Source organism: Camponotus floridanus, unplaced genomic scaffold, assembly GCF_003227725.1.
Source record: "Camponotus floridanus strain SB8 unplaced genomic scaffold, Cflo_v7.5 scaffold29, whole genome shotgun sequence".
Taxonomy (NCBI): Eukaryota; Metazoa; Arthropoda; class Insecta; order Hymenoptera; family Formicidae; genus Camponotus; species Camponotus floridanus.
The window spans coordinates 539,147-551,083 of record NW_020229425.1 but is presented as its reverse complement, the minus strand read 5'-3'; the positions used below and the strand labels follow the sequence as shown (position 1 = coordinate 551,083).

General features: G+C 35.2%; 3 protein-coding genes across 5 annotated transcripts; 1 reads left to right on the top strand and 2 right to left on the bottom strand.

Moving 5' to 3' along the window:
• The first annotated feature begins 621 nt into the window (after positions 1-621).
• On the top strand, positions 622-5,331 carry LOC105253969 (dipeptidyl peptidase 9). The gene is made up of 10 exons (XM_011262375.3): positions 622-1,561; positions 1,637-1,771; positions 1,849-2,011; positions 2,088-2,329; positions 2,402-2,713; positions 2,798-3,084; positions 3,155-3,483; positions 3,563-3,814; positions 3,894-4,166; positions 4,240-5,331. Exons 1-10 carry the CDS (start codon positions 1,371-1,373, stop codon positions 4,585-4,587), a joined length of 2,532 nt encoding a protein of 843 aa, XP_011260677.1. The 5' UTR covers positions 622-1,370; the 3' UTR covers positions 4,588-5,331.
• Positions 5,332-5,471: 140 nt separating this feature from the next.
• On the bottom strand, positions 5,472-7,188 carry LOC105253970 (39S ribosomal protein L51, mitochondrial). The gene is made up of 2 exons (XM_011262376.3): positions 7,022-7,188; positions 5,472-6,000 (listed from the first exon to the last, which is right to left on the bottom strand). The coding sequence occupies exon 2, from the start codon at positions 5,997-5,999 to the stop codon at positions 5,535-5,537; it is 465 nt and encodes a 154-aa protein (XP_011260678.1). The 5' UTR covers position 6,000; positions 7,022-7,188; the 3' UTR covers positions 5,472-5,534.
• Positions 7,189-7,784: 596 nt separating this feature from the next.
• LOC105253968 (prion-like-(Q/N-rich) domain-bearing protein 25) lies at positions 7,785-10,245 on the bottom strand. 3 transcript variants are annotated; one of them, XM_011262372.3, is made up of 6 exons: positions 10,070-10,245; positions 9,432-9,575; positions 8,913-9,041; positions 8,661-8,804; positions 8,073-8,192; positions 7,785-7,990 (listed from the first exon to the last, which is right to left on the bottom strand). In XM_011262372.3, exons 1-6 carry the CDS (start codon positions 10,137-10,139, stop codon positions 7,923-7,925), a joined length of 675 nt encoding a protein of 224 aa, XP_011260674.1. In that variant the 5' UTR covers positions 10,140-10,245; the 3' UTR covers positions 7,785-7,922. The 3 variants fall into 3 exon arrangements, with proteins under 3 accessions (XP_011260674.1, XP_025265665.1, XP_011260676.1); XM_025409880.1 differs by having other exon boundaries at positions 8,073-8,170; XM_011262374.3 differs by lacking the exon at positions 10,070-10,245 and adding an exon at positions 9,875-10,020.
• Between the last annotated feature and the right edge of the window lie 1,692 nt (positions 10,246-11,937).

The following is an 11,937-nucleotide window of genomic DNA, read 5'->3' as shown; positions in this document are numbered from 1 at the left end:
CAAATTGATATTTAAACGTGGGATATTACGTGATAAATCAGTTCAAATCAATACTTCATAAATCAAATTGATATTTAAACGTTGTAATTGATATTTAAATCACAAAGCAACATGTGAATTAGTACACAATTTACTGACCAGAATAACGTGCTTTTGAATCACACGAATGAAAAAAAAGTAAGCAAGAAAGAGAAGACCGATTGGATAGATCGGGACATACGGTTTTACATCTCAAACGCATAATTCTATTATTACATTTTATTATATTAGAAAAAAATGCTATTGCCTTTCAACCCTATTAAATCTATCATCAGGATTTCAACATGAATTTAATCAAGATAACTGTCACATTAAATAAAAAAATAAATAAAATAAAATTATAATTCAATTCAATTGAATTTGATCAAGATAACTCTGTCGCGTTAAATAAATAAAACAAAGTAAAATAAAATAATATAATTCAATAATAATTTAATTAATAATAATTAATAATAATTAATAATAATTAAATAATAATAAAATTAAATAATAATTTAATTCAATTAAATAAGTATCTTCATTCCTTACATTTACATAAATCTTTACACGAGAGAAGAAAGAATGAAAGATAGTTGAGCGGAACACACGACTTTGCATCTCATAAATAATCAAACGTGATCATTTTTTCTCGCTCTATCGCCTCCACTCACTAGTGCGGCGCGTGTATACATGTCGTACATGCACACACACATCTCTCGCCGCCTCACGTGCTTTTATCGGGCCGCCTCACGTGCTTCGCCGCACGCGATTCGAATCAGCTGCGAGACGAGACGAGACGACTCGAGATGAGACGAGACGCGAATCCCCCCCGAGGACGACGGCAACGTGGGCTATTACTGTCATGTGCGGGCGTCCGGATGACAGCTCGAATCTCGGCGGATCCTCGCGACTCTCGGCATCCTCGGATGGCGATGGCTGACGATGGTGCTGGTGGTGGTGGTAGGAGGTGGTAATGGTGGTAACAGTGGTGGTACTGGCGGTGCTGATGGTGGTGGTGATGTGAGTACGCGATTTCGGGAATTTAACGACGTCGCGCGCGGGACTGGGAGGAAGTGGGAGCGAGGCGCTGGCGAGGGGAAGGGGCCGGGGGGGAGAGGAAGAAGGTGAAAGTGAGCCTTTTGTCACGGCGACGGCGGCACGGCGCGAATCGCGGCTGCATAACCTATAAATAATATCGCCGTCCGCGTTCCCGAAATCGTGGGACGGAGATCGTCCTCTCTCTCTCGCTCTCTCTCTCCTTCTCTCTCTCTCTCTTGCCCGGTATGAAACGTCAGACGCGGACGTGGATTCGGCTGGACGACGAGTGACTTGGCGGGAGGCTACGACAACGTATGGAAAACATGGAGGCCGCGAGCGGCAACGAGGCGGGCGGGGAACAGCAGGCCGCGCCAGACAGCACGGTTCCCCGGAAGTCGTGGTCCGAGCTCCGCGCCGTCGTCAGCGACCTCAGAAGGAAGCTGTCCGGGGTGTCAGCCGGCTCCGTGCCCGGGTCCATAACTTTCCGCTCGCTCCCGGACGGCCGGTGAGCAAGCTCGTCGAGAGTCAGTTCGGTCTTGAAGGTTTGACACTCTGTTTGTTTTGGTTTTCTTCTTTCCAGAACTAGAATCTATTTCCTCAGCACTCCGAGTAACGGATGGGAGACCACGCTTCTCTACGTGGACATTGCGCATGCAGATCATGCCAATGGCTATCGTCTGCATTGGCAGCCTGTCATAGAAGCAAATTTTCAGAGGTACGTATCGCTGCGGATTAAGACATGTTTTATGTTCATCGATGGTGATAACGAGATCTGTCGTGAAATAATTTTAGTGTATCGAGCACAAACAGACTGTCAAAGGAGGAACAATTGTTATGGGAGAGAAAGAGGCTTGCTACTTGGGGCATAACCAGTTATGAGATTCATGCGGAGAGTGGGAAATTGGTTTTTCCAGCTGCCAGCAGTCTTTATCAGTGTGTGGATACTGGATTCATGGTAAAATATATGTATAATATGTGTAATCTTGATTATAGTGGAACCAAGTGTCTAAATATATACGTCTTTCCACCAGCCTGGACCACTCTTCCCATCAGAAATCAGAATGTCGACCACCGGAGCGAAACTGTGTCCTCAGATCTGTCCCTGGAACAATGCATTGATTGCTCACACATGTTCGGGAGATCTATATCTGTCTCACAGTATCACAGGCTCCTCAGTTCGATTGACTCACGCTAAGAAAGGTGGCAGGAGTCTCGTGGATGATCCACTTACGGCCGGCACTCCTTCCTACGTCATGCAGGAGGAATTTACAAGGTTGGATTTTATTATTGGAGACTCGCATACTAAAAAGCACGAAAATTAGAAAATTTCTTCCTCTTATCTTAGATATATCGGCTACTGGTGGCAGCCAAAGTCCATGTACGACGGTATCTATAGAATAGTGTACGAAGAAGTGGACGAGAGCGATGTTAAGATATATTGCTTTCCTTCGGCGAATTCCTACGAGGTGGACGAATTTAGATTTCCTAGAGCAGGTATGCCGAATGCTAGGAGTAACTTGAAGATGGTGCAGTTCCGGTTGACGGAATCGTTGCAGATAGTCGATATCGAAATACTAGAACTTCAGTATCCCCTTCACATAATGTTTCCTTGGATGGAATACATGGTGAGAGTCGGCTGGACTCCGGACGCTCAATAGTAAGTTCGAAGAAATCATATGCGAAGCACTACTTGTATCGATTAATATGAGATTTGATAACGCGCTACTTCATTAATGCGTAGCGTCTGGGTGCAACTATTGGACAGGAAACAACAGAAGCTTGAACTGGTTCTGTTGTCGATAGACAACTTCTGCGAACCGCCACCCAACACGTACAATACGGAAAACCACTTTACACCTGCGTCAGCGAGCGTTCAGGTGATATATTCGGAGCAGAATCCGACTTGGATCAACGTGAACGACCTGTTGTACTTTCTCAAGTCTGACGACGCGAGCGAAGTGAAGTTTATCTGGGGTAGCGAGGAATCTGAGTTTCGGCATTTGTATCTTATAACATCCAGTATAGCAGGTTTGTAATGGGATTATTTTTCTCGTTATTTAACATTCCTTTTGTCTAATGTATTTTTCCCTTATCATAGGCTTGAGTAATGGAGTGGAAGAGCCTTTGGATAGAATGGACAGCATATTTCTTCGACCGCGTATCACTTCCAAGGTGGCCCTGACGCAAGGCGATTGGGAAGTGCTGGGGAAGAAGATCTGGGTCGACGAAGTCAATTCTATCGTATACTTTTGCGGATTACGAGAAGGGCCGTTGGAGCAACACGTTTACGCGGTTTCTCTGCGACGACCATTAGAAATACGACTCCTAACACGACCGGGTTATAGTTATAACAGTGTATATTTTAACAAAGAGTGCACAATGTTGGTCACCGTTTATAGTTCTATTAAAACACTACCCACTTGTCAAGTATGTCCTTCGTTAAACAGACTTTCGTTAATTTAGAGTATTGATATTTTGTCGGTAATCATTTTCCTTTTTGTTACAGGTATTTAAAATATCGCAAACCGATTGGACGGTGGAAAGTATATCGCTCACACCTGTAGGATATCTTCTAGAATCATCGGCGCCTGAATCGGAATTGTTCGCGCCAGAAATTTTTACGCATAAGATAAAATCAGGCGATACGATTTACTCGATGATATTCAAGCCTCATAATTTTCAGCCCGGAGTTAAATATCCTACGATATTGAACGTTTACGGAGGACCCGAGGTTCAACTCGTGTCGAATACGTTTAAGGTAAACATGCTTCTTCAACGAATAGATAAATGAAATGAAATTTATCAGAAAGGGAAATTTAATTCAATGCTTTTTATAGGGCTTAAGGCATTTGCGGATGCACATGCTAGCTGCTCAAGGCTATTGTGTAGTTTTAATCGATTCCCGTGGATCGCAGCATAGAGGTCTGATATTCGAGAGCCACTTACGACGTAGAATGGGAACGGTAGAGTTGAACGATCAAGTCGAAGTATTGAGATGGTTGGCAGAAACCACAGGATACATAGATCTGAATCGTGTGGCTCTGCACGGTTGGTCTTATGGTGGATACTTAAGTCTGATGGGTCTGATACAGTATCCCGATGTATTCAAAGTATGAATTGATATTTTAAATTGATATCTTTTTTTCTAAAACATATAATAACAAAAATATTTTTATGTCACAGCTCGCTATTGCTGGTGCTCCGGTTACCTCGTGGAATTTTTATGATACTGGATATACCGAACGTTACATGGATCTGCCGCAAAACAATCTTCACGGTTATATGGCAGGATCAATCCTGACATATGTGAACAAATTCCCAGATGAAGAGAATCGATTGTTGATTATTCATGGTCTCATAGACGAGAATGTACATTTCTATCACACCAGCCAGCTGATCAACGCCCTCGTGAAGATCGGTAAACCATATCAGTTGCAGGTTTACCCCAATGAGAGGCACAGTCTGAGAAGTCTGGACGCCAGCAAGCATTATGAGACAACCTTGCTGTCCTTTTTACAAAATCACTTATGAACCGATGTTCTCTTGTTTTTTTTTTCTTACATTGTTCGGTAGTAGTCTCATTCAAGTTTACTGCCATTAATTTATGTACAACACACCAGAAACTTAAGACGAAAAGATACTTTCAGATGATCATCTGAATTAGTATCTGTATTAATTTCTGTACAAAAAAATGTGCCTCTATGGGGCTTTTAACATAGTATTACAGTTTCAATGTAAAGGGTATTCGCGATAGCGCAATGTGAATGTTACCAACATGTTGCGTACTATTAATACCAAGACGAACTTCTAGCAAGGAATTTGTGAAGGAACGTACAACTTACACATATGTGCCGATTATGTGTATTTTCAATGGCAATGTAAAAATATCATGAAAAACTCGCGTAGAAACATACATTCAAAACAGCCTTTTTTAATCAGCTATTATTGAGATTTACAACCGTGATAATATTGATTACTCGTGACTACTTTTTAAAGGAATGGACAATACTCAATTTATTGACAATAGTCTATCAGAAAGAACTACTATTCCAGAGATGCACATTTCTGTTTCGCGATCATTTCGCAATATATGTTGAACCATTAGACACGAATACCCCAACTGACTATGTACATATATCATGCGTGATCGCAACGTTGTGTATCACGTATTTCTCTCATCTTTCTACAGCGAAAAGTATTTGCGTTCTTCAATGTTGTGAAATAATCGTATATCCGATGGATAATTACTTGTCAATAAATAAATTCATTATTTTATATTTTTCATTACATTACTGAAGATAATGAATTGCGTTTATATAATTAATATTGTGCATACGTTTAGAGAACAATTGCATATCACGTGGAGCGCAGGGGGAGACACAAAGGTTGATCAAATCTACTCGGAAGCTGAAAAATACAGCGACTATATATATTTCAAATGGAAACTTAATTACACGGTTGTATCGCGGTCCAACTAATTATTGTTTCGTCTTTCGATTTAGGAATTTGTATAAATAACGTATTCTCTTCTGCAGTTCCTTCCATTTTGTTGGCCTTGCGATTGGATATATCCCTTTCCGCCACATCTTTTGCTTTCTCAGCAGAACTTGAAACTCGTTGCCTCGCACACCGCGCAACCATATGGGCACGTCGTAGAGGACTGTCGTCGGATGGACTTTATCGGAGCCCAGTATGTCGATGTAGTCGTTCTGACCGAACAGGGCCTTCTTCTCGCACCAGACATCTTTTGGCCGATAGATCGGCATTTGCAATATTCGCTTATTGCTCTTACGCGGTAGGAGCCCCTGCATATCTATTGGATCGTCGTATCCGTATCCCCTTACGAACGGTTTCTTGTCCGCATGATAACGAAATCGCACCGGGATCACTTGTGGCGTCCATGTGTTTATAGCGGCTCGCACAGAATTCACGATCCAAGACATGCTGAGGAGAGAATGAGAGAGACAATAAGTTGATGATGAAGGAACTTTGACAGATACTGGTATACAAGAAAATAAAAATTGTTTCTTTCCTTTATAAAATTAGTCAATTTTCACTGAAATGAAACTAGAAGAAAAATATAACAGTATAATATTTTTATTAGCTCTATAAGGCTTTGAGATTAATAATATTCAAATTAATAATATTCAAATTAATAATTCTTTTAATAAAACAAGATATTGAAAGTTTTAGAAAGTTTTGGGAGAATTTAACACAAAATTCTTGTTTATTGTAATTAATATATATTAATTATAATTAATTATAATAAATAAAAATATATATTAATTATGTTGAAAAGATACAAAATATTATATATATTTGACCTATTCACTTGAGCTGAGTTTCTGTTTCTCTTTTTGTATTCTATTTTTGAAATATCTCTTGTCACATTTCAACATAAGCATATATATGAAATTGAATATTTCTCTAAATTCTAAAAGAAAATAAAAGCTTAGAAATAAAAGCTAATTAGGAGTTTTAAGTCAGAATTTCACATTCATTTTTCTTATATCAAAATTAATAAGAATTGACTACTTTTTATACGCGAGTTATTTTTTATATTTACCAGTATAATCTGTCGCACAATTTCTTTCAATTGTATAGGAAAAAACTTGATGTAGTAAAAAATATACTCCAATTTATATCAAACATAATTTGAGCTTCTCACATTACATCTTTGTTAAATGTAGATTATACATTGCTCGATGATTAATTAATTAAATGCTGATGAAACTTTAAGACAAAATAAATGACAAAGAAAGAACTTTGGCAAATAATTTGTCATGCAATTTCTCTCAATTATGATAGAAAGACTTGACGTAGAAAGTAATAATACAGAAAAATATGTATAATTCCACTCCAATTTATATCAAACATAACCTGAGCTTTTCACATATACCTTTCGTTAAACGTAAATTACACAATGCTTGTTGATTTATTAATTAAAAATGCTAGTGAAGCTTACCTATCTTTATTCTAAAAAATATCAGAGATTCTAGAATTCGTTATTTGTGCGATATATTCGCATAATTTTTCTATAAGCTTATAGAAAGTAAGTCTATGAATTTTTCGACTTCACGTACGATCAGTACGGTTAGGTCTCCAGCCATCAGCTGATTAGCAGTAAAGCAAAACGTTCACTGCGCGTGCGCATTAAATTTACGTTCCACGCATTTCATTGGACTGTACCATTTAACTGGCAGTATCAATGACGTGTGACGTATAGCTGACGATGAATGAACGTATGAATAATTTTTCTCGTTATTGACAGCTGATACTGAAGCACGAGTCTTTTTTTCGTCAAAGCGTAAATTTATGTCTTTCGTGATAAGTGCAAGAAAATGCATCATTTTAAATCTATCTATTGCAGATCTTTCCAATAATTTATGTATCTTTTTTTTCTTTTTTTTGTATTTAAAATTAGAAGTATTACACAGAATATTTAAAACTTTGGTTACAAGAATTGTATTAAAAATGTAACTTAAAAAAAATAATAGCTAAATAGAAATGTTTGCACGTGATAACACTTTTTCTTGTTTTCAAAATAGTTACAAAATTTTTATAAGATTCTATTACGTGTCTCTCTCTCTCTCTTTCTTCCTCTCAAACATCGTTAAAGGCATATTTAATAAATATTAAAAATACGAATATAAAAGAAAAATAGGGCGTAATAAAATCTTATTGTATATATATATATATATATATATATATATATATATATATATATATATAAATTCGAGTGTGTAATTTGAAGCCTTACATCGGTTTGTTCATCTTTCGCGTTAAATAAAATAGCATGAATAAAATTGAATGGCCAATTAAATATCTATAGATAGTATATATTAAACACATATTTTAATTAGTCGCTATTGAGCCATTCGTTGTATCAACAACGAAATTGTCACGATCGTTCCGGTGGCCATGAAAAGTGAACCTATGAGAAGAAAAAAAAAGAGGTAAAAACAACTCGAGCTTCGCCGAATTAGCTTGTAACGATGCAATTAAGTACAATTAACCTTTAGCACATAGTGGCTCCCCTTCTTTGCACACGCATTGACCATTCTTACACTCCAAGATATCCGGGGACTTGTCATCCTCGTAGCATTCGTAATCGCTATTACAAAAAGTATACAAGCCTGAAACAATATGCTATTAATTTTTTCTTCTCGTTTTGATATTTCCTTTATATTATATATATTATATATATAATATATATATATATATAACAATAATAATAATAATAATAATAATAATAATAATAATAATAAATTAATTTAATAATTTTAATAATAAATTAAATAATCTTAATAACGTTTCTCTTTTTTTAATATTTTTTTCTCTCTCTCTTTTAATTTTGTTCTCATTTCGATATTTTCTTTAAATAATATAATAATTATTATTATTATTATTGACTTAATAATTTATTAAGAATTTAATATGTATAATGAAAAAATTTAATTAAATACTGTTAAAATATTCTTTAAATAATTTAATTAAGTCTTAGTAATCTTGATTTGTATTTTTGTAATATTTCTTTCTCTCTCTGTCTCTTTTTTAGTATCTTAATGTTATCGTTTCTTTTATAATAAAAGTTTGTATATTACTTTGATTTGGAACGCAAGCTCGTGTTTCGTTTACAAAATGATACCCCGTGTAACATTGGCATTGTTCGTTGATGCATGATGCAAAGTCGAAACTCTCTTGGCATATCGTCATTATTTGACAGCGATCGCCGATCTTAATGGGTCCTGTAATATTTCTTTTTTTAATTGCTCGTCGAATTAAAAATTACAAGCTGTAACTTTTTCCAGATGTCTCTTTATTTTTGTGATTTTCCGCAAATAATGGTCACTCACTAGGAATGCAATTTGACGAATTGGTGCTGTCTAAGAAGAACTCGTCCTTGCAAGAACACGTGCCTTGTCTGCATTCGCCATTTGCCATAGTTTGACACGTTGTATGATCTTCACAACTCAATCCAACGGCTAAAAAAAGATAAAAATGAAGATGAAAAAATGAAGAAGAAGAAGAAGATAAAGCATAAAAGGAAGAAGATAAAAAAGAAGAAAAGGAGAAGAAGAAGAAGATGCTGAAAAAGAAGAAAAAGAAGAAGTCGTGTTGATGAAACTAAGAGTTGATAAAAAAAATAAATAGATAAAGAGATATAAAATAAGTAGGAGAATTTTAAAAATTCTTAGAACTTGAGAAATATAGTTTATCATATTATTAGCGTCTTAAAGTTAATTTACTAATTTTACTTGTAGTTATTTCTCTCTCTCTTTCTCTCTCTCTCTCTCTCTCTCTCTCTCAAGGAGTGATATACATAATGCGCTTTTTTATTGTTCCTCCGCATAATAAAAATTTTTAGCACTCACTGGCGATGCACAAGGATTTATCGGGACTTGGCGAATAATATGGATTGCACAAACAGTTTTGCTGCCATCGACAGAATGCGTTCTTGATACATTCGGCGTCCCTCTCGCAGTTGTCACCAATATGAACGTTCATAGCATGCTCCACTTAAACGAACAATAAATTAATAATGAGAATCAATTAATCATGGAAGAAAAAATAACCACAAATTATTGAAAGTAAAAAATGCACCAAAGTTTTATTTATTTTTCTAATGTGCGATTCATTATCAGTAGATACTTCGATATCGACAAATTTCATGTAGCATTTTACAAGGAGTATCTAAAAGATATTCTAAAAAAAATGTCTGAAAAAATGTCTCCTCCAGTGTACGAAAGATATGTGGAATAAAACTTTTTAAAAATGTTTATAACGAAACAAAGAAATATAATAAAATATAATGTACCTTTTGAATATCTTTGAGAGACATCTGAGGAAAATGAGAATCTACATAAGTAGGTCTCTTACTTCTGTTTTTTTAGACTTTTTTCCGTTGTATGTTGTCGAATGCAACGTTATCTTCTGCGTCTCTGCTACGTCGACGTATTTTACGTCGGAGAATATTTACGAAGGCGATAAATTACGAAGAGGGAACACTTACCAGTCTGCTGACAGCGGGAATAACCGACGAGCGCGCACAGGACGAGCGAGATGCGGACGAGAGTCGTCATTGGAGATTTAAAATCAGATGCAAACGTGAGACATATCCAGGTAACCGCGCGCGATAGGAAACATCACACATCTCGACGTACTCCCTCGTCTTATCTCCGAGGCCTATCTAGCGATATCTGAATGAATCAGAGGTTTCATTTATCTAACTCGTCATTTGCCGGCGCCCAAAAAGAGGACTTCTTGAAATTGTTTTATTTAAGAAAGACAAAGACTCTCATTCTTACTTTTAATTTCGGAGAGAAAAATAATTCAAACAACTAAATGTTCTTTAAACTAATAAATTGCGGGCTCTTATGAGATATATTAGAATATTACACCTGTTTACGTTTCTCATAGTATCGTGTATGTGTAAAAATTTAAAATATGTCGCATCATCGATTTATGAATTCGTAATGAAGCTGAAAATAGCGAAAAATATTCGCTTTTATTTAATGTTTAATGCAATAATATTATTCTAATTATTATTTTCTATTTAGTATTCTATTATTCTAATATTCTATTATTCTAATTCTTTAATATTTTTTTAATATTTAATATTATTTTCCATTTAATTATTTTCTACTTAATATTATTCTAATTTTTACTTTCTATTCTTTAATTAAAATATTTGAATAAATGGAGCATTTCTTTTATGATATCGATGAAATGAAAAAAAATATTCTCAATAAAGTGAGATGCGATAAAATGCAAATAACACACGTTAAAGCGATTGATTCAAGGAAAATTCGTGCCGTAATAGCAATAATTTTGCGAATTCAACCTCATCATATTACCATTGTGCTTCTTCATTATCATTATAGTTACTATGTGAAACGTGGCCTTACGTACTCATTCACGCTTCTGTGATACTTTACACATTCAGCTTTTCACAAGTTGCGTTTATGCTATTGGCAACTTGTGGAAAGCTGAATGTGTAAAGTATGTGTAAATATGGTGTACATTGACATCTTGCTAAAATAAAAAAATTATGAGGAAATAAAATATAATGAATAACGAGGAAATAAGATATGATAATATATGTATATATGTTTAAAATATATAGGATATTCCAAAATCTCCGAATTTTCGTTTAAAAGCGGATTCTCTGGCAAATTTGGGAACGATTTTTCCTCAACAAATACGTTATAAGTGATTGAAAGAGAAGAGCTTCAAATTAAATTTTGTAAAGTAAAAAACATTAACATTAACTATATTTTTCAGTTAATTTCAGGTGACGTTTTCACTTTTAGAAAATTTTTCAGGCTTAGTTACAAAAATAAATAATGGCAAAAATTGAAAGCTTACAAAAAATGATGATATTTTTGCCGAGGAAAAATTGTCTTCAAATTGACTAAAGAATCCGAAAGGAAATTTAGAAGATTTGGGACAGTTTGTACACAATACTCATTAACTTTAATTAGCAACACATGACAATCGTGAGGCATAGAAGTTTATAGTTTATAGTTTCATTAAAATCTAGTTTCGTCTGGTTTTTGCGTTATAAGAATTAAAATTGATTAAAAGATGAGAATCGCGAACGATGAAGTAATACGGATGACGAAATGAACGATATGGCAAGTGCGTGAATAATCAAACATGTGGAAGAAATGAATAAACTTGGAGAAAGAGAGTTAAATCATGATTATTATAAAAGTTATAAAATAATGAATAGAAACAGATCAGATTCTTCACGAAATATGAACAGAAATATCCGTACGTGCTTAAGATTCTTAAACGACATTGTTATGAACGCTTTTGTAAATAAAGTATTATAGGAGAAACTAGACGAGGAAAAAAACAATTATTAATATAATGAAT